Source organism: Camelus dromedarius, chromosome 11 (genome assembly GCF_036321535.1).
Source record: "Camelus dromedarius isolate mCamDro1 chromosome 11, mCamDro1.pat, whole genome shotgun sequence".
Taxonomy (NCBI): Eukaryota; Metazoa; Chordata; class Mammalia; order Artiodactyla; family Camelidae; genus Camelus; species Camelus dromedarius.
The window spans coordinates 17,625,275-17,650,756 of record NC_087446.1 but is presented as its reverse complement, the minus strand read 5'-3'; the positions used below and the strand labels follow the sequence as shown (position 1 = coordinate 17,650,756).

At 33.4% G+C, this 25,482-nt stretch overlaps 1 protein-coding gene across 6 annotated transcripts in view; it reads right to left on the bottom strand.

Moving 5' to 3' along the window:
- The window catches only part of ZDHHC17 (zinc finger DHHC-type palmitoyltransferase 17), a 328,798-nt gene that overhangs the window by 8,973 nt on the left and 294,343 nt on the right, over positions 1–25,482 (bottom strand). For 5 of the 6 annotated variants that reach the window (XM_064491550.1, XM_064491551.1, XM_010988190.3 and 2 more), the window contains 5 exons: positions 23,184–23,309; positions 10,684–10,826; positions 9,276–9,376; positions 2,763–2,887; positions 2,061–2,123 (listed from right to left, as the gene is read on the bottom strand). In XM_064491550.1, the coding sequence (XP_064347620.1) occupies positions 2,061–2,123; positions 2,763–2,887; positions 9,276–9,376; positions 10,684–10,826; positions 23,184–23,309 (558 nt within the window). The remainder of the gene's footprint in view (positions 1–2,060; positions 2,124–2,762; positions 2,888–9,275; positions 9,377–10,683; positions 10,827–23,183; positions 23,310–25,482) is intronic. The other variant, XM_064491552.1, reaches the window with a different exon arrangement.

Genomic DNA, 25,482 nt, shown 5'->3' with positions numbered 1-25,482 from the left:
GTTTAGACAGTCCTATTCATACTATTTGTTGCCAAAAATATAAAATGCATTCGCCTCTTGATAGGCAATAAAGAATTCATGTTTATGATGCCTTACTATTTTAAATGTTGTGAAATGTTTTTCTCTACATTATTCTAAATCAGCCAACTGAATACAAGAAGTCATCAGTGATCTTCAAAGAGCTGCTAGTCCCAATGTTGGATACACGACAAGAGCTAGAGTTATTAACCCTTATCAGAAACAAAATTTATAACATCCTTCATTGGTGTTTCAATAAAAGTCTGACATTTCCCCAACAGCCTGCATAACGTTATATACTATTTTGAGGTACTGAAAAAAGGTATGGATGGACTATGTGCTTCTTACACGTACTAAAGTAATCTGTGCACCAAAGAAAAGGATGTTATTCTTCACCACAGATATGACACTAAATCTATTAGGAGAAAGAAAGAGACTATAGCAAACAAATTCTCCCCCTACCTCCCACTCTTACCTATATTTCCACTTTGGAAAACACTTGTCAATGAATTCTGAGCAAAAACGGACACAAGGCTCCTGAACAAAAGAGTCTCCTTGGTTCACTTAAAGAGTAATTCATTTTTAGGAAATCCTGATATACATGTGCTTCTTAGGGACTTGTGTGTTTTTCAAAGTGAAGGATACCCGTATAATGACAAATACCTCTGTCAATATGAATCATTTTATAATAAATAAGATACGTTTTTTGCCTTATAAAACCAAATTATCTAACCAGAAGTACACAGCTTACAACAACATAAGATTTTTGCTATGACGACAAAGATAGTCTTGTTCTTACCATAAGATATTTATTTACTAATGAAACTGTATTGAGCAACTCTACAATTCGTTTGCCATATGGCAAATACACTTGACTTTGCAGAACAGAATATTTTCACAGAATAGTTAAGTATAAAATGTTCCAAATGTTAAGAATACTGATTCTGTAAACTACCCATTGTAAAGCACAGAAACAAAAACCTTTCTAAAGCATGCTTAAAATACAAAAGAATCTAGTCAGTACTCTAAAGTTGCTATCAAGAGTAAAGCAGTACGTATTTTGAACATTCAAAATCATAACTGTTCAGTCAAAAAATGTTAAGTGAAACAACTTAAAAGAATCTGTGGAATTAGAGCTCAGTTGCAAAAACTCATTCCAGAATCCTAAACTAAGTCAATTATTTAATTTATTTTATTATCATTCAAATGTTAAGACATCAGTTCAGTTGCAGTGTATAACTTAAAGGTATAAAAGAGCATTTAGTTCCAAGCATGATTTGGGGATATTTCCACTTCCATGCAGAAAAACACGGTTTAAGCATTGTGGCTGTCCATACATTTTTCACAGGAACTAATTATAAAAATTAAGCAGAAAATCATTAAAACACAAAGCAATATTCTATAGAAAGTAGATGTCTATAATAATAAACAATGTCAGTATTACTATACCTGATTTCATAAGTAAATGCCATTTAATTTCATATATAGCTTTATCTATGACCTGGTTGAAGATGACAGCTTTTACCATCAGTGGTAAAACAGTGCTCAAAGCTGCATAAACACTCTACCGCAGACAGATAACTGCTCTAGTTGAACCAGTTTAGAGGCCATGTTGTCTTAATAGTTATCTAATGGATTTCCCACTGTGACCTTTAAATGTAAGAATAAATTTTCTTAAAATGTAATTAGGATAACAGTATATTAGGGAATCATAGTAAACTTTTGATGTTAAATACTTTATTAGTTTCTTACTTGTTGAATTATATTTTAAGTGAGAAAAAAGAGAGTTAAGAATGAATACAAATGAACAGCACCACTGAATCACAAGTGTAGTTAAGGGCCACCATCAGGGGAATGAGCACTGGGAAGGACACATCTTTTTACCATCTTGCTCTTGTATCATGGTCTAAAAGGCATTTGGGGGGCAGGGTGGGAGGCTCCTGAAATGTGCTCAGTGAAAGAAACTTCTGGTTTCCCAAACTCTCTATACAATACCACTGCTAGGGGAAGAAGAGAGGGAAGAATAAAGAAAAAAATACTACCAAACAGGTACTGCAGAATATACTGAGGTCCAGACTTCCTGTCTCTGCAAGTTCAACTATTGTCTGTGAATTAAAAAAATAAATTTTACTCAAAACTGAACAATATTTACCAACCACTGTGACACCAATGTATCAGTAAACATGATGTTCATTTTAATTAACCGTTTTCAGCTGAAAATAATAAAAATCTCTCCACTTACTTCTGCTATTTCATTACAGTATGAATACAGGAGTTTTATTCCTTGGATATACAAAAAAGCAACCTAACTTAGTTATGGGAATGCTCCTCTGAGAATAAATCTAAGTCAACTTCCCTAAGAACTAGTCTATACAGCTTTGACGGTTACGAGACGAATATAAACCTAAGTGCAATAAAGAACTGAACCTTCAAAGCTGGATTATCACTAAGAAAACCAGGCAAGCCAATTAGCAGTTGTGTCTAAAGAATTCTGGAACATAAGGGCAGCACTCCTTATGTAGCCTAGAGAGAGAAACATGAAATTTAGAAATGTCATGGAAGTGTAAGAGTAGGCATCACAAAGCACCAAAGGTGAGCACCAAATACACACAATCTCAGTTTGGTTTGAAATGTCCTTGTATTCCAAAACACAGTTTCTTTCTTTGTACTCCTCTAATATCTGCTATAAATACTGATAATCTGGCAATAAAACACATGTGACTAGTTAGATTGTATCTTGCTACCTTTTTCTTCTGTTCTTCTGTAGCTTTAATAATCCCTGGATCTGATTTCCAAGATTTTCCAAAATTGTAGAAAAGTGCAACACTATTGGCAAGGAATGGAAGATGGATAAATAAAAAATTGAGATGTGCCTAAAGTTAAGGAATCTAAAGAGGCAATGAAAACTAGTTTTTATTATAGGTAAATTTATAATCTGTGAAATTTCATCACACACACACAAATCTACAAAAAAAAAAAAAAAAAAACCCAAGATGGTTTATTTATTACATCAAAATAGATAACATCTATAAGTTAGTCTATTATATCAAAATGAATACATTTTCCCACTGTGCTCATAAGTAAGTGTAAAAGATGTGATTTCTTTATAAACTTTAAATCGTATATAGGGTAGGCTTATCTGACACTTTTTATAAGTCAGTGAATATATAATTTTTAAATGATAATTATTTCTTTTGACAAAAATGAAGAGATTTCTCATGTTCAACATTATTAATATATTACTTTATTTATATGCACTAAAATCTTTATATTTTCTACCAAACACTTAGATATTATACCCATATACTTAAAAGACTGCTTTTACATTCTGTCCATTGCCTTTTTTAAACACATTCAAGTTGACCTTAATTTTAGAAAAGGTATTTATAAACTTTCTTAAAACAGAAATAGTTTCTATGTTCACATTCTTCTTCCTAATGAAGATATAAAAAATGTACTAGGCACTTATAAGTGAAGAATCAAAGACTATTTTCAATAATACTAGGAAAAATAAAGCAATGTTGCTAGAGCAACACATTTCTCAAACACAAAATATACAGAAAACTCAAATACCATTTTCAAGATTTTACGTAGGTACAAAAGCTGTCCACAAAATTTCCTGTGATAATGGCACCCTCCCTGTAAAATTCTGTAAAATTTTTGGGCATTATCATGTATACATACTCTTTACATTTCTTATGAAGCACAAATAAGAAAGAATAGCTTCTTGAATGAAACAATCCTATATTTGTTTGGTAAATACCAAAACCTAAATAACTGTTTAAAATACAGGAGGGGAAAAAAGGGAGAAGAAAAAGGGTAGGTATTATCACCTGCCATACACAAAAGTGTTTCTTCTTTCTCCAGTCCCCTATTTACTCCCAACTTTCACCATCATAAGGAATGGGGGAATAAGTCCCCCAAATCCATGAGTACAGTCAGCAGAGAATAAACAGAAAAAGTCCAATTTTTGGCTCTTCTAATAGCTAAAAATCTCTTAAGAATAAAGATGGGTAAAGGACCTATTGATAGCACAACGGACTATACTCAATAACCTGTAATAACCTGTAATAGAAAAAAATCTGAAAAAGAATATATATATATACATATACATACACAAAAAACTGAATCACTCTGCTGTACACCTGAAACCAACACAACATTGTAAATCAACTATACTTTTATTTTTAAAGAAAGAAGAAAGCTGGGTAAATGTATGTGCAAAGAATGCTGAACCTTGGCATTTATTTTTCAGAGGCAGTTTCGTTACTTACTATAACAGTTTCAAAAAGTGCTAACATTTAAGTAGATATGTCAGGTTCTGACAGTCTGTATTATAAATTTGCAGGGAGTGAATCAGCAGCTAAATGACTACAGATTTGGAAGGGATAGGAATTAAATATCAGATGAACATAAAGAATTTCTTTGCTTGTTTTTTAAAGATAAAGAGATTAGTTTTCTTCAAATGGCAGTTTAAACTTATCTTTATCAATAGGTCAGATAAGTTAAATTTCAAACATTTAACAGAAACGTATTTTTGGTATGGTTGTTTTTTGTAATGGTTTAAAACAACCTTTTTTCTTGATGAAAATTAGAAGACACTAAAAAGTATAAAGACAAAAAGTGTAACTCCACAACCTACAGATAATTCCTTTTATTTTTGGTATTCTATATTTTTAATCATAATTGAGATCATAGTGTACTTATAAACATTAACAAAATAACTTTATTTACCACCGACTATGTGCACTGAAGCCGCACAAAAACTCTTATGATAAAGCCCGCTGATGTCCCCATAACAAAACTGAGGCAGAGGGTAATCAGGCAGTCCAAGGTCACAGGACGGATTAGAGGTCAAGCTGGTATTAGAACCTAGACACTTACTACCTGTGCTTTTCCGCCTCTTCAAAGTGCTCAGCAGAATATCCTGGGTCATTACATATTATGGGAAGAGTATCTTTTGAGTATTAACATTTTAAAATCTTGATATTTTTATACTGTCAGATTATTTCCAGAAAGATATACGCCAATTTATAATCCCTCTAGCAGCACATACTCATTGGTCACTATACTTGTATTAGCATGAGTAACGGAAAAAAGTTGCCAGTTTTAGAGGCAAGAGCAGCATTATTTTATTGTCTTAATTTGTATTTATGCATTTATGCTTAAACATCCTCAAAATGGAAATAAATATTTTTCATCAATGTTTTCATTTAAATGTTCATGGAGTTTTTTCCCATTTAACTCTTCAATCTACTTGGATGTTATTTTGATACCTCCCGTAAACTGCAGCTCTAACTTACCATAACACCCCCCAAAATGAACCAAAACCAGTAAATCAAACAAACCAATTGCACCACAAAATACCAGGGACAACTTCAGAAAGAGGACAAGCCACACTATACCATAAAGTTCAAACTGGAGGTCAAGGAAAGAAGATTCTGGTGAGACAGGCTCCCTGGGGTGGTTCTTAATCCCACCTCCACCCTTACGAGTGGTGAAAAGGAAATAAAGATGAGAAGACAAAGTCAGAATTCTCATTCATCCCTCTCTGGCCTTCTGCCATGGACTGAATCATGCACCACCCCCTCTCAAATTCATATGTTGAAATCTTAACTTCTAATGTGATTATACCTGGGGATAAGTCTTTAGGAGATAAGTGAGGTTAAATGAGGTCAAAAAAGTGGGGCCCTAACCCAACACTGTGGACTGTGGAGGAGGAAAGGAAAGAGGAGGAAAGGAAAGAGGTCTCTCTCACTTTCTCCCTGCCACAGGAGGACACAGGGAGAAGGTGGCTGTCTGTAAGCTAGGAAGAGAGCCCCACCTGAACATAACCATGCTGGCATCCTGATCCAGAACCGTGAGGAAATTAATTTCTGTTGTTTAAGCCACCCACTTGAGAGTAATCTGTAACAGCAAAGATTTATATATCAGAAAGAAGTCACATTTCTCTAAATTATTCTGAGCTTAAATAGAATTTCAATCAAAACTGCAAGAGGCATCCCATGGAGCTTAAGGAACTGATTCTAAAACATGTAATTATTCTAAAAACTTACAGTATAAAGGGCCAAAAAGAGCTAAGATATTCCTGAGACACAACAAAGTTGGGAAGCTTGGCCCACCAGACATCACAAGTCAATAACAAAGCTACAGTAATAAGATAATACGGAACTGGCACAGGCAAGTAGATCAACCAACTGAATAAAGGAAATGATAAACACCAAGGCTGATACTGCAACTGAAAGGAAAGAGGTGTGTTGGAGCAATGAGTTCTCTAATGAGCAGAAAGATACATCATTCATTATACACAGTAGTCAAATACACATGAAGTAAGAACTTTTATAAGAGAATATCTTTAACGACTTCAGAGAAACCTGCACATGTGCACAAAAAATATACAAGAATATTTGTAGAAATATTGTTGAAATTCACAGAAGGTGATGATTGGATTCCTAAAGATAGGTATTAAAAAGCTTAGAAAACATGAGAAGGAAACCAGGAGAGATACATATAAAACTGAAGAAGTCCTAATAGTAAACTATAGGAAAAAATGCTTAAAAGGAAAATGCATAGGAGAGAATGGTGAAAATGATAATTTTGCACTGTTTTCCTTTTTACGTATGTAATCACCTCCAGTTCCAGAAGTTCTTCACATCCATCTTAAGTTTAAGAAGCTTGATTTAACTTATATAAACTTAAAGTCTGATTGAAAAATAATTTCTTTTTAGACACAAAATTTGTAATTATCTATTTCAAAAGTGATGTCAACACAATAATAGTTGACTGTACTGGTTGTGACAGTGGATTTTAGATTTATTTGATTATTATAAAAGAAGTATGGTCAATGAACAAAATTTTCAAACAAATAAAAGCACAAGAAAAAAAGTAAAATCATTCATGAATCTCACAGCCAGAGATAACCAGAGCTAAAATTACACGTACTCATTTTCAGTTCTTATCTTTCACACATTTTAAAATTAGAATCTCTCTGTAAATACAACTTGGTATTTTTTCATGTAGTATATCCTAAGCCCACATTGTTAAGTCTTAGAAAAGTGTTTTAATGTCTATATTACCCTGCGTCAGGTGTTGCATAACTGATAAAACTATCCTCCTATTCAGGATGGTCATTTAGGTTGTTTTTCCATTTTTTTTCTTTACAGTACTATGGTAAACATCCTTGTAAATAAATCTTTGATCTTATTTATTATTATTTACTTATGAATAATTAAGAGATCAAAGGGTATTTTAAAAGCTGTTTCAACAGGTTGCCGAATTGCTTTCCAAGAAGATTTAGGAACTTAAAAATTATGTTCATAGTTTAGGACATTTGAAGATAATACTGTATCACTTCAAAGAGCTGGGTTCTATACCGGAGTCTTGATAATTATGACCTATGTAACTGTGAGCAAGACACACTACTTCTCTGAACCTCAATTTTTCCATCAGTTAGAAACAGCATTACAATTTATGTGGTTTACTTTTTTAATTTCAAAGAACTGTTCTGAGAACCAAATTAAATATATCTGAAAGAACTATAAGCCAAAAAAGCACTGAATAAATGCAATATGTATATGGGGTAATACTTACTTAATGAATAGTAGAAAAGAATAAAAACTTATTTATTATAACAAACAGTTTATATCAATATAAAACTCATTATCACCACAAAACACTTAAGTTGGGTAACATGAGAAACTAAAATAATATTTATACAGTTGATCCTCATACTTACTAGCTAAAATTTATTTGTAACCCCTAAATAAATATTCACAGCACTTACGCAGTCATTTGTGAATATGTGCAAAGCAACAAGAAACACAAGTTGCCCAATGCACACATTTCCAAGGCAATACTCTGCCTTCTTATTTCCTATTTGTATGAACTTGCTGTTTAAAAATGGTCTCCAAGCATAGTGCTGAAGTGCCATCTGATGTTCCTAAGAGCAAGAAGGCTGTGCTGTGCCTCACAGAGCAAATGTATGTGTTAGATATGCTTTGTTCTGGCATGGGTTACAGTGCTGTTGGCCGTGAGTTCAATGTTAATGAACCAACGATAAATATTAAATTTGGTGTTTAAACAGAAACGTATGTAAAACAAGGTTATGTACTGAATGGTTGACAAAAATGGTGTGACCAGATCCTTGCAGGAATCTAACCTTCTTTTTCTCCTACGAGTAATGGGTTCAATATTTAATAATTCATCGTTTACAGTAACTTTATAGAACACAACTATTGTAAACAATAAAAATGGACTGTAATTGTATTTTTCAAAATTAGTCTAATCAGCCTCAATTACATATGTACTCCTGAGTTGCATGAGGAAAGTGGCAGAAGCAACAGCAGAGAGGCTGAGGTCAGCAAGAGAGACAGTCCACATATTAATTAACATTCTGTTCAGAACAGTAACAAGTCACTGAATACTGCATACCATTTAAAATATCTTACATATTTTTATAGTAATATTTTAAAAAATGATTGGTTAACATTTATGAAACATACCTTTATTATACTAAAACAGACATACTAATTAAACTTTTGCTATTAAAAATATCAAATGTTGACACTGGCCTTATTTCTGTGATACACACATATGCACACACACATTTACATTCAAATTACATTACTTTTGAAAAGTATACTACATTGAAATAATTTGCTGAAGTTAGCAAATATTTGAAGATACAGCATTACATGCTTTACATGAAGCAAAAAAGAAAATTAACTGTTACCGATCACAGCAAAACAGTAAGCTGTGATATTAAGAAAACACTTAGAGAAAATAGTTTTACATTGAAAATCAGTTTAGTAAAAAGGTTTAGAACTTGTCTTATAGAATCAAAGACACGTTTCTACCCCAGCTTATTAAAGACTAGCTGTGTGGCCTCGGGCAAGGACACTAGCTAACCTATTTAAGCCTAAATTTTCTCATCTATAAAATAGAGACAACAGTACTAACATATAGGATGTGTACTCAATTAGCACAAAGTATTTAAGAAAATGCCCCTAAAAACTCAATAAATGGTATCTATTATTGATGCTGTTATTAAAAGCAGCTTTCAAAAGCAATTTATTAAATATGAAACATTTAAAAACAGTATTTACATTAGCTCACATTTAGTATTTTTCTAGGAATACTGTTTTACTGTAGCAAGCATATTGTGAGTAGCTCAGTCCTAATGTTAAATTATTGTTAAACATTTGTCTAAATAACGAACAAAAATTACTTTAGGTAAGAGCTTTATAACCAAAGGATATCATTCCAAAACCAGAAGAACCATGTCACATACATCCAGAATTTGGTTGCCAAATATATTCCAAGGGGCAATGCACTATGCATTGAATGATCAAAAAAGGATCTGTAAAACATAAGTTTTATAAAATTTGAACTCTATTTCATTGTAAAAAATGAATATTTATTTATTTAAATGGAAATTATATACATTCTTCATAGTAAGCTCTTAATCAAAATCCAGAAGTTCAGGTTGCTTAAATACTAAGGCTGTTTTCATAGTAATCAATAAGAAATGAATTCACAGCTGAATGGCTCAGCAAGAATCTGAAGCTCCTTTGAATTCATCAAGAATTGAAATTAAATTCTACGTACTTTTCAACTTCAGAATTTCAATGTACTCCTATTCTCTAAGTCAATAACTCACTTCAGTGTATATAGTAACTCTACCATCCAGCATATTACTCACCAAAGACATGTTATAATATTAACTAATGAGCACACAGCAATCCTCAAGTTTTTCTCTACGTTCATCATTATTTCTCCTTACCTACATACTCCCATTAAGTTTTCAGCACATCTTTTCAAAGAGAATGAACTGGCTAATTGAGAGGAATTAAAGGTAATTATTTACAGTGCTTAGAATTCAGGAAAAATAAATGCTAATAAATTTTATTAAGCATAAACAGGATCAACCATCCATGTAGGCTAAGTAGGAAGCCTTGGTGAATTTCTATTTAGAATAGCCTTTGGGGCACACTTAGAACACTAAAATGAGATTAAGAACCTAGAATTAAGCCTCTTCCTGAGAGCTGACGTATTAGTGTGCTACTAGGCATTCTCATCTCTGTGTGAGTTATTTTCAGAAGTCTTTTTTGAAATTCTGGTGAAAACAAGGTACTAAAGAAATGGGGATGTGCTGGATGACCAGCTAAGGATAGGAAGAAAAGGAAATGATCACAATGTTTAAAGAAAAGAGAGGGAGGAGAAAATGTTTTAAAAACGGAGCCTACTTCGTATGCTTAGACTCCTTGTGCTAAAATCAAACCTCTTTCTTGCATACTACCTATGACCAAAGAAAATGTAATTCCTATAGAAAGGTAAGCTCAAGCATTATCGTCACCTAGAAATAAGCAATGCATACACTACATTTAGAGTTCAACAAACTCAAGTCCACTTCCACGGAAACGTTTTAAAACTGTATTTTAGACTTAAAAAGTATTTGTTAGATTTTGTCACTAAAAGCACCTTTAGAGTCATTTTTAACAAAAATGATTTCAGACATAAATCTGCTGAAATTCTTTAACATTAAGATCAAACACGTTACATAAAGGCTGTGTTCTAAATATACAAAACAGTAATCTTATATAGCCAGGTCCAAACTACATTCTTTCATGTTCAGTTAAAAATATAGGTAAAAAATGACACACTTACTTTGAAAGAAACTGTACTGTAGCCCAAACGCCACCATACATTAGCCCTTTAATGAGCCAAGAATCAATATTCAGGTCTGCTATAAACCCAACCAGCCAAATAACTAGGAAAGGAGTTCCCAGCATTACTTTCTGCCGAAATTCCTGTATAGAAAAAAACAGAGGGAAAGTTTTCCATGCTTCAAGTAAACTCAATGTGAATCACTATAATCTCTGTGAAAATGTACAACAGGGGTGAAATTCATTCATTCTGCCTACTGTGTGCAGATACTATTCAAGGTGCTAGTCTCTGTCTTCTAGAGAGTGGCACTAAATAAACAATTTAAAAGTACTTGGTGTGGAAAATGAGACTAAAAGTTGTAAGAGTGAGTCTAGATAGTCAGATACAGAAGACAGCAGTACCACCTTCTAACACGTGGATGGGCTAGAAAACAGTTCATGAAAATACCACCCCATTTTAACAAATGCATTGATAACCAAGGAGACCAGGGCAACCAGAATGACTGCAGGTCTAAGAGCTATGTCAGACAAGGAAACCTGAGTATGCTTAGCCTGGAGAAGATATTTTGAATGATACACAGAAACAGTATATTAAAGCCTTAAAGTAAGACAGAGAATAAAATCAATCTATAGGATCTCAGAGTCCATAAAGGAGATTATGTGGTTCTGAAAACATATCAAAGCAGAATACTTACTATTTCAGATGCAGTTCTATTTCATTTTTGTACTGATCTAATTACTGGAAGTACTCTGAAGTATAAAACCTATCTACTTCCTTGTAACATCTATCACAATTGTATCCTCAGATACAATTATCACAACTCAATTGCCTCTTCTATGTAACAACCCTTCACAAATTTATAGGCAGCTATTAAGTCTCTTGAGTCACTTCAGGTGATAAAACTATGTAAGATATTCCAGCAATGATCTAATTAAGCTCAGAATGTAAATATTACTTTCCTCATTGAATATATACCTTTCTGAAGGCCAAGATTATACTATACTTTATTTAGCACCCCTTTCATACCGTTGGCTTCTAGTAAAATAAACACTTTTTTTCATATAAATGACCATGTCTTCTCCAATTCAGCCACTGTAATTCATTTTCTGAATTAAATGTGTAATTTTAACTTCGACTAATAACTAAACATATCAACTTGAGAGTTTAACTTTATGCTAAAGTAAAATATCCTTTCAATTTGTTCTTTCATCTCTAGTATATGTGAATTTTACATCCAGATATTAGAGAAGGTTTTACAACTGGGAGGAGCAAGCATATTGGTAAAGGTGGGTATCAGCGGGAGAAAAGGTGGACATGTGTCACATCAAAAATATTTTCTAAAATTATCTTTAATTTGGTTTGTTTTTAGTCAAGACACTTGATTTCCCCAGCAATGGCCACATTATTAAAAATTAAAATAAAATTTACACACAGTAAAATTCACCCTTTTCTGTGTACAGTTCTCCAGGTTTTGATTCATATACACAGTTGTGTAACCAGCATGAAAATCAAGACACAGAGCAGTGCAATCGAGCTGTGAAATAACCTGCACCACGAGGCCGGACCCCTGGCTAACACTAATCTGATTTCTATCCCTCTATTTTTTCCTTTGCAGGAATATCACATAAAAGGAATCATACTGAATGCAGTCTTTTAAATCTGGCTTCTTTCCTCAGAGAATGCATTTGACATTTATCTATGTTGTTATGTGTATTAGTAGTTCCTTTTTAATGCCAAGTAGTATTTCATTACAGGGTGTATCACAGTCTGGCTATGCATTCCCCAGCTAAGGGATTAAGAGTTGTTTCTGGTTTCTGATGATTGTGAATAAAGTCATCATAAACACATGTAACTTTTTGTGTGAACACAAGTTCATTTCACTTGGATAAATACGTATACATATGATTTCTGGATTTTCTTCCAAGTTGTCATTTAATATTATAATATTTTATATATTATATATTACAAACATGTAATGGTGATGCACTGCTTATGTAGATATAAAAAATCCATTTTCTCTTATACTATGGAACTTTTCAAATATATAGTAAATTTGAAAGGATTTTATAGTGAATATCTGTATACTCACCACCTAGATTCTACAATTCAGTAGTCTGTTTTTAAATTAAACTCTTTACTTTGAAATAATTGTAGATTCACATACAGTTTTAATAAATAACATAGACAGATCCCAAGTACTCCTTATCCAGGGTTCCCAAATGGCTAGTAACACCTTGCAAAACAGCAGTATAATACCATATCCAGGATACTGACATTGCCATGATTTAGATACACAGTCTTTCCATCACTACCAGGATTTCTCACATTGTTCTTTTACAGTAACTTCCCTCATACCCTGCCCCTCATCCCCATATTAACCTCTGCCAACCACTACTCTGTTCTACATTTCCATAATTTTGTCATTTCAAGAATTTTATATAAATGGAATTATACAGTGTGTAACCTTATAGGACTGGCTTTTTACTCACTGCATGTACCATTAGTTTATTCCTTTTTTTGCTGAGGAATATTCCACGGTGTGAATGTGTCAGTTTGTTTAATCATTTACTCATTGAAAATGGACTTTGAGGTTGTTTCCATAAGTAAAGCTGCTATAAACATTCATATACAGATTTTTGTGTGAATATAAGTTCTCATTTCTCTGGGATAAATGCTTAGGAGTATAGTTTTGGTTTGTATGGTAATTGCAAGTTAAGTTTTTTAAAAGAAACTGCCAAAATGTTCTCCAGGGTGCTGTACTGTTTTACATATATATCCACCAGCAGTCTGAGACTTTCTGCATCCTCACCAGCATCTGGTGTTCTTACAACTTTTTATTTCATTCTGATAGGTGCATAACAGTAAGTCACTGCACTTTCAATTTGCATTTCCCTAATCACTAATAAAGTGTTGAACGTATTTTCATGTGCTTATCTGCCATTTTTATATCTTCTTTGGAAAAAAAAAAATCTCCTCTTGTCTTTAGCATATTTTCTAGTTGGATTATTTGATTTTTCACTGTTGGGTGTTCAAAGCTCTTTATATTTTCTGGAAATTAGTCCTTTGTTGGATATGTGGCTTGTAAATACTTTCTCCCAGTCTGGAGTCTGTCTTTTCATCTTAATAACAGGGTTTTGCAGAGGACAAAAGGGTTTAATTTTGATGACATCCTAATGATCAACTTTTACCTTTATGGATTATGCTTTTCATTTCAAATCTCTTTGCCTAGCCCTAGATTTTTACAGTTTTATACTTATGCCTTTAACCATTTTGAGTTAATTTTTTAAAATACAGTGTGGGCTTTAAGTAGAAGTTTATTTTTTTGCCTCTGCACATCAAAATGTCCCAGGATCAATTGTCAAAAAGACTGTCTTCCCTCCACTGAAGTACTCTTACACTTCTGTCAAATGGCAGTGGGCGTATCTCTCTGGTTCTATTTCCAGGCTGTCTATTCTGTTCCACTGACTGCTTTATTCCTCCAGCAACACCACAGAGTCTTGATTACTGTAGCTACACAGCAGGTCTTAAAACTGCATACAGTGATTCTTCTTTTTCAAAATTGTTTTAGCTATTCTCAGTCCACTGCCTTTCCATATAAATTTTAGAAGAATCTTGGTTATACAGATTAAAAATCTTGTTGGAACTATTTAATTACATTAAATCTGTGTATTAATTTGGGAACAATTCATACATTTACTATGCTGAGTCTTCCAATTCATGAACACAGTATGTCTCTTCATTTATTTAGATCATCCTTGATTTCTTTCACTGGTATTTAAAAATTTTCAGTATACAAGTACTTTATTTGTATTTACACCGAAGTATTTAAATCTTCTTTTTTTTGAGCAGCTTTAAGCAGTACTGTATTTTCAATTTTGATGTCCACATGTTTATTGCAAATAAATACAAATTTAAAATGTTTATATTTTATTTTATACCCTGTGACCTTGCTGAATTCAGTTATTAGTTCTAGGAGTTTATTTTGTAGATTCCTTGAGATTTTCTATATAAACAATCATGTCAGTCACAAATAGGGATATTTTTATTATTTTTTTCCTTTCTGATCTATATGCCTTTTAATTTCCTTTTCTTGCTTTATTCCACTAGCTAGAACTTTCAGCACTATGTTGAATAAAAACCAATAATATAAATATCCCTGCCTTGTTAGGGGGAAAGTATTCAGTCTTTCACCATTAAGTATGATGTTACATGAAGGTTTTATACATACTCTTTATAAAATTCAGAAAATTCTCCTCTATTCCTATTTTTCTGATTTTTATCATGAATGGATATTGATCTTCATGAAATGTTTTTTCTATGTTGATTGATACAATCATGAGATTTTTCTCCTTTATTTTTGTAAATAAGATAGACTACATTGAATAATTTCTGAATATTAAATGAGTCTTGCATCCCTGAGATAAACCAAATTTGGTTATAGTTCCTTTTATATATAGCCAACTTCTATTTATTAATATTTTGTTAAGAATTTTTGAGGCTATATTCAAGAGGGATATTGGTCTATACAGGCATACCTTGGAGATACTGTAGGTTCAGTTCAATATCACTGCAAAAAAGTGAGTATTGGAATAAAGCAAGTAACAAATAAAGCAAGTAAAAGTTTTATTTGGAGAGGTAGCCAAAATGTCAAAATAGGATAACCCTGAATTCACCTCCTCACAAGGACATGCCCAAATTACAACTACTTACAGAGCAACTGTCTATGAGCATGATCTGCAGATTAGCAAAACAGATTTTCCATAACTAAAGAAAAAAAAAAGGAACTACGAGACAGGTAAGAGGGGCAGAGACATGATATAATTGGGGCTTAAACCCCCAAGGTGAGTGATCCACAAATAGAAGGAATATCACAATCGTAGAGGTCCTTCCCAAAGAAGAAGGGATGAGCCTCAGCCCACCAGCCCAGGGGTCCTGCATGAGGAGAAAAAGCCCCCAGAACATCCAACTTGGAAAATCAGAAGACCCTATGTGCAGAAGAGCTGGAGGGCTATAAGAAACAGAGACTGTTCTTAAACGGCACTGGAAAAATATCACATGCTCCAAGTCCCAGCACAAAGAGGCCGTGTTTTGAAACAAGTCTGGTACAGATCCACTTGCTGATCTTGGAGAGTCCTCTGGAGAAGCAGGAGGCAAATAAGAGACTCCCTGGGGATACAGAAGCTGAGGGCAGCCATCTAGAGGAATTCCTTCCACCCAGATAATACCATGGCTGGCAAGCACCATTTCAGAATTTTCCCTCTAGTCTATTAGCACTGGGGACCTCGCCCCACTAGCTGGGCAGCACTAGCCTCAAGCACTGCACCCCCACCCCCCGAGGTCACCCTAACAGCCAATCAACCAGCATGATATACTACATTAACAAATTGAAGAATAAAAACCATCTGGTTACTTTAGTAGGTACATAAAAAGCTTCTGACAAAATTCAACATCTATTTATGATAAAAACTCTCAACAAAGTGGGTAGAGAGGAAACACACCTCAACATAATAAAGACTGTATATAACAAACCCACAGCTGACATCATGCTCGATGGTGAAAAGCTGAAAGCATTTCCTCTAAGATCAGGAACAAGATAAGGATGCCCATTCTTGCCACTTTTTTTTCAACACAGTATTGCAAGTCCTAGCCACAGAAATGAGACAAGAGAAAGAAATAAAAGGAATCCACATTGGAAGGAAAGAAGTAAAACTCACATGTTTGCAGATGACATGACACTATATAGAGAAAACTCTAAAGACACCACCAAAAAACTATTAGAACTAATAAGTAAATTCAGTAAAGTTGCAGGATAGTTACAATAAATTCATAAACAAAGCTCTGTTGTTTCTATACACTAACAAAAACTATGATAAAGAGAAATTAAGAAAACAATCCCATTTACAAGTGCATCAAAAAATACAACACCTAGGAATATATCTAACTAAAGAGGTTGTACTCTGAAAAGTGTAAAACTTGATGAAAGAAACTGAAGATGACATACAAATGGAAAGCCATACCCTTCTCATGGATTGGAAGAAGACTGTTAAAGTGACCATATTACCCAAGGCAATCTACAGATTCAGTGTGGTTCCTATCAAAATGCCAATGGCATTTTTCACAGAACCACAAGAAATTCTACTGTTTGTATGGAAACACAAAAGACTGAATAGTCACACCAATCTTGAGAAAGAAGAACACAGATGAAGTATCACATGCCCTGATTTCAAACTATACTGCAAAGGTACAATAATCAAAACAGTATGATACTGGCACAAAAACAGACATACACAATGGAAGAGAACAGAGCTCAGAAAGAAACCCATACTTACACAATCAATCTACAACAAAGGAGGCAAGAATATAACATGAAGGAAAAAAAGAACCTTTTCCTTAAATGGTGTTGGAAAAACTGGACAGCTACATATAAAAGAATCAAACTGGACTAGTTTCCCAGAAACCATAAAACTCCTAGAAGAATACATAGGCAGTATGCTCTCTGACATTGGTCTTAGCAATATTTTGGGGGGCCTTTCTCCTCAGGCAAGGGAAACAAAATCCAAAATAAACAAATGGGATTGCATGAAACTAAAGTTTTTCCACAGTAAAGGAAACTAACACCAACAACAAAAAATGGGGAAAAAAAGAAAAGGCAGCCCACTAAATGGGAAGAGGTATTTGCAAATGATGCATCTGATAAGGGGTTGATAGCCACACAACTCAACATCACACACACACACACAAAAGCCCCAAAAACAAAAGACAACCCAATTAAAAAGTGGGCAGAAGAACTGAATAGACATTTTTTTAAAGAACACATACAGCCACATAAACAGATGCGTAACACCATTAATAATCAGAGAAATGCAAATCAAAACCACAATAAGATGCCACCTCACACCTGTCAGAATGGCTATCATCAAAAAGACAAGAAATAACAAATGTTGGCGAGGATATGAAGGGAATCCTTGCACTGTTGGTAGAACTGTAAATTGGTACAGCCACCATAGAAAACAGTATGGAAAGTCCTTAAAAAATTAAAATTAGAACTATCACATGACCCCACAATTTCACCTCTAGGTATTCATGCAAAGAAAACAAAAAGACTAATTTAAAAAAATATGTACACCTCAACGTTCACTGCCATAGTATTTACAAAGCCAAGATACAGAAGCAACTTATGTGACCACTGATAGATGAATGGATACAGAAGATGTGACCTATATTATATATACAATGAAATATTACTTAGCATTACAAAGGAAATCTTGCCATCTGTGACAACCTGAATGGATCTAGAGGTATTATGCTAGGTGAAATAAGAGAAAGACAAATACCATATGATCTCACTTACATATGATCTCACTTACATGAGGAATCTAAAGAAACCAAACAGACAAAACAAAAACAGACTCAGAATCACAGAGAACAAATAGGTGGTTGCCAGAGGGGAGAAGATTGGGGTGGGGCGGGGGATATGTGAAGAGGATTAAGAGGTACAAACTTCCAGTTATAAAATAAATAAGACATAGGATGTAATTTACAGCATAAGGAATATAGTCAATATTTTAATAAGTTTGTATAGGGACAAACGGTTACTAGACTTAATGTGGTGATCATTTCATAATGTACACAAATGTCAAATTACTACATAGTACCTCTGCAACTGAAATAATATTGTATGCAACTATAATTCAATTTAAAAAGTTATGTTTACACTATACCACAATCTATCAGATGTGCAATAGCATTTTGTCTAAAAAAATAATGTACACACTTTAATTAAAAAATACTTTATTGCTAAAAAATGCTAACCATCACCTAGATGATCCTTTAGTAAGTCATAATCTTTTTGCTGGTGGTGGGTCTGAAATATTACAAGAATTACCAAAATGTGACATGGAGACACAAAGTGAACAAATGCTGTTGGAAAAATGGCACCAACAGACTTGCTTAATGCAGGGTTGCTACAAACCTTCAATTTGTAAAAAAGTGAAGTATCTGTGAAATGCAATAAAACGAGGTATGCCTGTAGTTTTCCTTTTTGTACTATCTTCATCTGGTTTTGGTATCAGGGTAACATATATCATTTCCATGCTGTTACTTGCCTACATAAGCAACTTGTCAATATTCTTGTATATGAAGTGAGTTTCTTACAGACGGTATATGGTTGAGTCTCATTTTATAATCAACAGTGCCAATATCTGTCTTTTAACTGGTATATTTAGACCATTTAAATTATTGATATGTTAAGGTTTAAATCCAAAACTTTATTTTTTATTTTCCATTTGTTCTATGTTTTTGCTTATTTTCTTTTTCCTGCCTTCTTGTGGGTTACTGAAAGGCTTTTTAGAATTCTATTTTATCTAGTGTTTTTGAGTCTCTTTGTATAGCTTTTTTAGTAGTTACTCTTAAGTATTATATAAACATAAACAATACTACAGTGTACCGGTGTCATCATTTATCAATTCAAGTGAAGTGTGGAAATCTCACCTTCTTTTATGTTCCTCTGCTCTTCCCTGCTTATATCATAAATTGTCTCATATATGTTCCCTACATACACTTAGATCCGCCACATCAAACTGTATTACAATTTTTGCTTCAACTATCAAGCATAATTTGGAAGATGTAGGATGAGAAGGAAAGTATACTACATTAACCTATAATTTTGTTTACCATGATCTTATGTTCCAAGATTCTTTTCTATAATTTCCCATCTGTTTAGAGAACTTCTCTTAGTCATTTTTTTTAGGGTAGGTCTGCTGTCCACAAATTCTCCTAGTTTTCCTTTATCTGAAAATGTGTTGAATTCTCCTTCATTCATGAAAGATATTTTCACTGGATACAGGATTCTGAGTTGACAATTCTTTCCATTCAGCACTCGAAAAATGGGACAGTTCCTTCTGCCTCTATGGTTTCTGATGAGAAATCCACTGTTGTTTTAAATAGTTTTACCCCTACTGGTAAGGAGATTTCAAGATTTTTATTTTTCAGTCTTTAGTTTCCAGAAGTTTGACTATGATTCCGTGATTTGGATTTCTTTGAGTTTATATTCTGCTTAAGGTTTGTTCCACTTCTTAATCTGCAGGTTTGTATTCTGCCAAATTAGGGTTTGGGGGGGGGGGTTTAGCCACTGTATCTTTGAGTACTTTTCCAGCCCCATTTTCTTTCTCCTCTTCTTCTGGAACTCCAATCATATCAATGTTAAGATATTCTGTTATTAACCACAGGTCCCTGAGGCTCTGTTCTTTCCCTTCCCACCCCCAGCTTATTTCCTTTTGTTGTTCAAATGGATAATTTTTATTGTTCTATCTTCAAGGTCATTGATTCTTTCCTCTGTCCTTTCTCTTCTGTTGAGTACATCCATTGAGTCTTTCTTGTTTTGGTTTTAAAATTTCCATTTGGTTCTTCTTTATATCCTATTTCTGTATCTCTATTCCTGTGCTGAACCTCTATTTTTCACTTGTTTTTCAAGCATGCTCATAATTACTCACTGAGGCTTTTCGTGATGGTTGTTTTAAAATCTTTTTGTCAGATAATTCTGACAACTTTTGTCATCATGTTGGCATCTACTGATTATCCTTTCATTCAGTCAGATCTTCTTGCTTCTTGGTATGATGAATGATTTTCACTTGAAACCCAGACATTTTGGGTATTATGAAACACTGGATCTCATTTAAACCTTTTCTTTTAGGTGGATTCCACTGACATAGGCAGGGGGAGGGAAGTGAGGCAGCTTCTCATTATTGCTAGGCGAGGTGGAAGTCCAGGATCCCAAGTTGGCCTCCACTGACACCTGAGGAGGGGTTTTCTTATTACTGATGGGCAAAAGGGGGACTTCCAGCTCTCCACTATACCTGTACTGGTACCTTCCTGGCTAGGAGGGTTAGAGTGCCTCATTACTATTTCCTATGTGGTCTTCACTGATACAGCAGGGGATGGGAGCTCATTAACACCCAGTGGGGATGAAAGTCTCAACTCTCTACTCCACCTTCTCTGTCACCACGCCAGGAGAGAAGTTAGGACACATCGTTACAGTCTGGTAAGGGTGGAGGTCTGGGCCTTCACTGGTGTGAATCAGAGTGAGGCCACAGTTTTTTCCACTGTGCTTGGCTACAGTTCAAAGTTATTTTCTAAAAGTTTTTGTCTTGCTAAATAAGCTGCCTCCTTTATGGTCCTTTGAAAAAGCGGTCTTTTGCTGGGACCTTTTTTGTCTGTACACATTCATGATTCTAGGTTGTTGGCTTTGTCAGCTCCTCTTCTGGGAAATATCAGGCAAAAAAAGAAAATGCAGGGAACTCACCAGCATGTCATTCTTTGGGTCCTGAGCTCCCTACCTGCTCTGCCTTCTTCTCTACATCTTCCAGAGTCTTCTTATATTTGTTTTGTATATAATGTCCAGGATTTTTGTTTGTACTTAGTGGGAAGGAATAGGGAAAAATACATCCACTCCATCTTTCCAGATTTACTTTCACATAATCAATTAACAGCATTAAAGAGTAATATATCTGAAATTTCTACTGTTAACAAAAGGGACTGTAGGTTTTTTAATGTTGGGAAATACTAATTTAGAGATTTCCTTTTAACTTACTAGTAAGAAACACTTATGTAACCATAAATCCACCTAAAATCTTTTAACCTTAGAAACTGAAAAGCTTTTAAAATAGTTTTCTAAGATCAAGATCCCCTCAATTTCTGCCTATTATCACTGTCCAAAAATAATTTTCTTCCTTTAGGGATGACTTATTTTTAGTAAAATGCTATTGAGTCCAAGGCATCATTATTTTCTTGTTTTGTTTTAAATACAGAACATATTTCACAGACTAGCAAATCAAGTCATGTTCATGATTTAAATTTTTCTAATGTGAGATGGAAAGAGAATAGTCTACAAAAAGACAAATACTTAATTTCAAAAGCCTCCAGACATCATATATTTTTATCTAGTGACCTTTTTAAAATGCATGTTTAAAATTACTAACAGCAAAAAACAAAACCAAAAAAATCAGGAATACTCAAACTTTTGAACTGATTACAATAATATACAAATGTTAATAAAATTGTACTTAACTTTTTAATGAGGTTCTCTTTTAAAAAAGAAACCATATCCAAACTCATAAACCTAATATACAGTTCATTATCACTATACTAAATAACTTTATACATTTATAAACATCTAGAATTTACAAAGTAAATATATTTAAAAATACCCTTTAGCATATTTATACTACGCAAAATAAAAGCATAAATAAAGATTATGAGACTTTCCAAACTAATATAAGACAGTTATTTAGTAGCCTCATTATTATGAGACATAAGCCATTTTTTACTCTGCTGAGCAAAACTGCTCTAAATTTGAGAGGACAGAGCAACATCAAACTAACTGAATAACCACTTTTAAAAGACATCGTATCTAATAGAAATGAAAGTGTTGACATGGAAGAAATGCTCCTTATTCTCAGATATGGAGCTGAAAATAGGCAAGTTTATAAACTATAATTCTGATTCTTCTGCTGTCTAAGAAACAGACGAATGAATTTTTCAGCTCATTAAGGGAGTCTGAACTCTACAAATAAATGAGGCGTGCTTTCAAGTCTGTTTCCCTTTATCCAAAATTTATCATTTTGTTCTGGGAACAGACAGATCAATGTTAACTTTATACAAAAAGTATTACCACTAGAACAGTCTGAATAAGACACATAAGATATACAAGGCTTAATGTTATTTAAGTTGTTGATTACTGACAAGTTAGCAAATATCTTGTCAATTGTTTAAGTACACAAAAAAATTGTCAGTCACCTAATCTTTCCTTTTTTAAGGAAATAAAATTTTAAGAAATATAGACCCCCTCTTTTTGGAAAATGTTCTTAGTTCTGAAATTATACAATTAGGCAACTGAACCAACAGTCATACAGTTTAGAACTGAAGGTTCTATGGAAGATCTAAAATGAGCTTTCTATAGAGAAGTGAATAAGATTCTCTCTCTAATAAAAGTTATAACATATCAAAAAAGAATGGAAACTTAATTATAGCTAGAGTTGTGAGTAGTTTAAAAATATGTAATAGGGCTAAGATTTTTCACAATTTATTACTACACTAACAAACACACTCACATAGAAAAAACTTTTATTATCTATTACTTAACAGAGGCCAGATGAATTAATGAATTAAAGTTTATGTTAGTAGTTTACAGAGATTTAAAAAAGTTCACAAATATCCATCCTTAAACTTTGCTATCTATCTTCATTTACTCTGGGTGAAATATTATTTTAAAGATTACATTGGTCAATGCCAATGTTAAAGGCTGTAAATACTCATGCTGAGAAAGTATGCCTATGGTGGGGACGGTAACAGCTCAATGGCAGAGCTCAGGATTAGCAGGCACGAGGTCCTGGGTTCAATCCAGAGGGAGGGAAGGAGGAAGGAACGATACTTAAAAAAGAAAGTATGCCTATGGATCTTACTTAAAAAGACTACATATTGAAAATCTTCAGTCACGAATTTACCTTATCAGCTTTGAGCTTTCTAAGGAAAGATGGATTGTCATATCCTTTTGCTTGCCTTGCTTCTTGCAAATGGTTGATCATCCACACGTTTTTTCTCTGCTTTGCCAAATCAAGTGATGATTCGCCCTGATAATATAAGCAGGAGAAATTCACATTTTAAAAAATGAAAGAGAAAACAGAATATTTGTTACTCACTTTTAAAGCACTTCCATAAAAATAAACTGACTGCAGTATTAATTCATTAACACTGTTTTCATTTGGCAAAGTCAAATTTACTTTTGACTTTACAAATTACTAAAAGACTCTAAATAATGTATTACTTATTACGCTTTCCCATTCAAGGTACGATCAGAAAATGTATTTACTCATCTTATTCTATAGTTTCTGTTTTTGCTTGCATTTTTACTTATATTAGAGAGTAAATCAAAAAGTAGGTTTTTTTGGCACCTGCTGGATCAGAGGCTATCACTCACTTTATAAGTTATTTCATATTCTTTAAGAGTTTCATTAGTAATAATTATTGCTACAAACCATCCTGCTATAATAATAAACTGTTAGGAATCTCTCAGCTTAATTTCAGTAATGACAGAAGTCTGAAGGAGAGAACATGGAAGAAAAAGAAAGGGCAACCTCCTCTTCTACTACTGCTTTACTGGCATTCTTGATCATGTTAAATTCATTCAATCATCTAAAAATCTCCAGAGAGAACAAGAGCAGTAACAACAAATAGTTAAACTCATATTACAGACTTGTAGCTCCCTTCAACCTCAAAAAAAAAAAAAAAAAAAAAAAAAGAATGCAAGGAGTATAATGAATAGAACTAAAATGCTTTGAAGGAAATAAGCAACAAGAAATAAGCACCCCCAATTCTAGATCTATGCTTCTTTATTCCTTTATTAATTTAAAATCCTATTTCTCCTTTTGCAAGTTAGTCAGATACCTACATTTCTATTCTGTTTAATATTGTCCACTATTTATCTACCTCTTTAAATAGAAAAGTGAAATGAAAATTGCCAAAATTCAAGACTGTATGGATATTCAAAATTACTTAAAGAAAAAATACTGAAATTTTATTTTTAAAAACAAGATGAAAATTAAGAAATGAGCCTTGGGTGCCTTACTTATGAGGAATAATTACTTATCAAGTATGATGTACAGTTTATTTAATTACAGAAAAACAATGAAAAATAAAAAGAACCAAACAAAAAAATAAACACACCACTACCATCAAAGGCAACAACAATAACAACACAACAATAAAAACAAAAAGCCTAACCAATCCTTTAATAAAAAGATCAACAGTATTAGATAAGAAATGGGCTAATCAAGGTGAGTTTCCCACAAATAAGGATATTTGCTTTAAAATATCTCCTACCTAGTCCACAATTCTATCACCTAGGTTGTCAGAACCAGCTAATTAATCCAAACTATAAAGATTACCTGAATAAAAGCAATCCCTTGGGTAACAACTCCCAGAGAATATCCTGCAGTTGCCTCGGTCCAGCTGAGCATCCCTTCCACTAGAGGGCCATGTGACACCTAAGGATTGCCTAGATAAAAAGATGGAGGGAGCTTTAAGAAATCTTTGAACTACTCCTCTAGTCATCTGACTACTTTTGCATAGTTCTTTTATTCAGCTGGTAAAATAAACAAGCAATTAATTTAAAGAATTATACTAAAACCAGGGTTCCAAATCAGGTCTATATCTGATCACTCCATGTGTCACCAAAATAGTAAGTGGTAATAACAACAATAATAACAACAAGAATCATGGAGTATTTAGAGACTGTGTAACTAATTGGCAGTAAGAGAAACTCTTCAAGGGTTTTGGTGAGATAAACATTATGGAAGGTGGAGGGTGGAAGATCACCTTTTTCTATGTAAAGCAGAATTTCATTATGAAAACTAAGGAAAATTCTTCCTTGGAGACCGTTTAGGTCAGGTACTTAAGAGGTAATGAAAACTATTTTCTGAAAACAGTTTCTTACCTCTTTTCAAGAAACCATATAAGAGTCGTTCAATATATTAATTAACAAAGATCAGCAATTTTATATTTTGTATAAGCTATAAATTAATTGTTCTCCCCAAACTCAGTTCATCTAAATTTATCTGTATAAACAAAAACATGTGCGGGGGGGGGGTAAAATACTTTTTTTTAATTCACAAAGGAGATGCTACCCTGAAGAAAGATTACTGCATAAGTCATTTTTCTTAAAATCTCAGTATCCTAAATCATTTTTCCCCTCTACTGTTATTACTTAAGATTTCAATTTATTCTATGCAACTATTATCTAGGGCC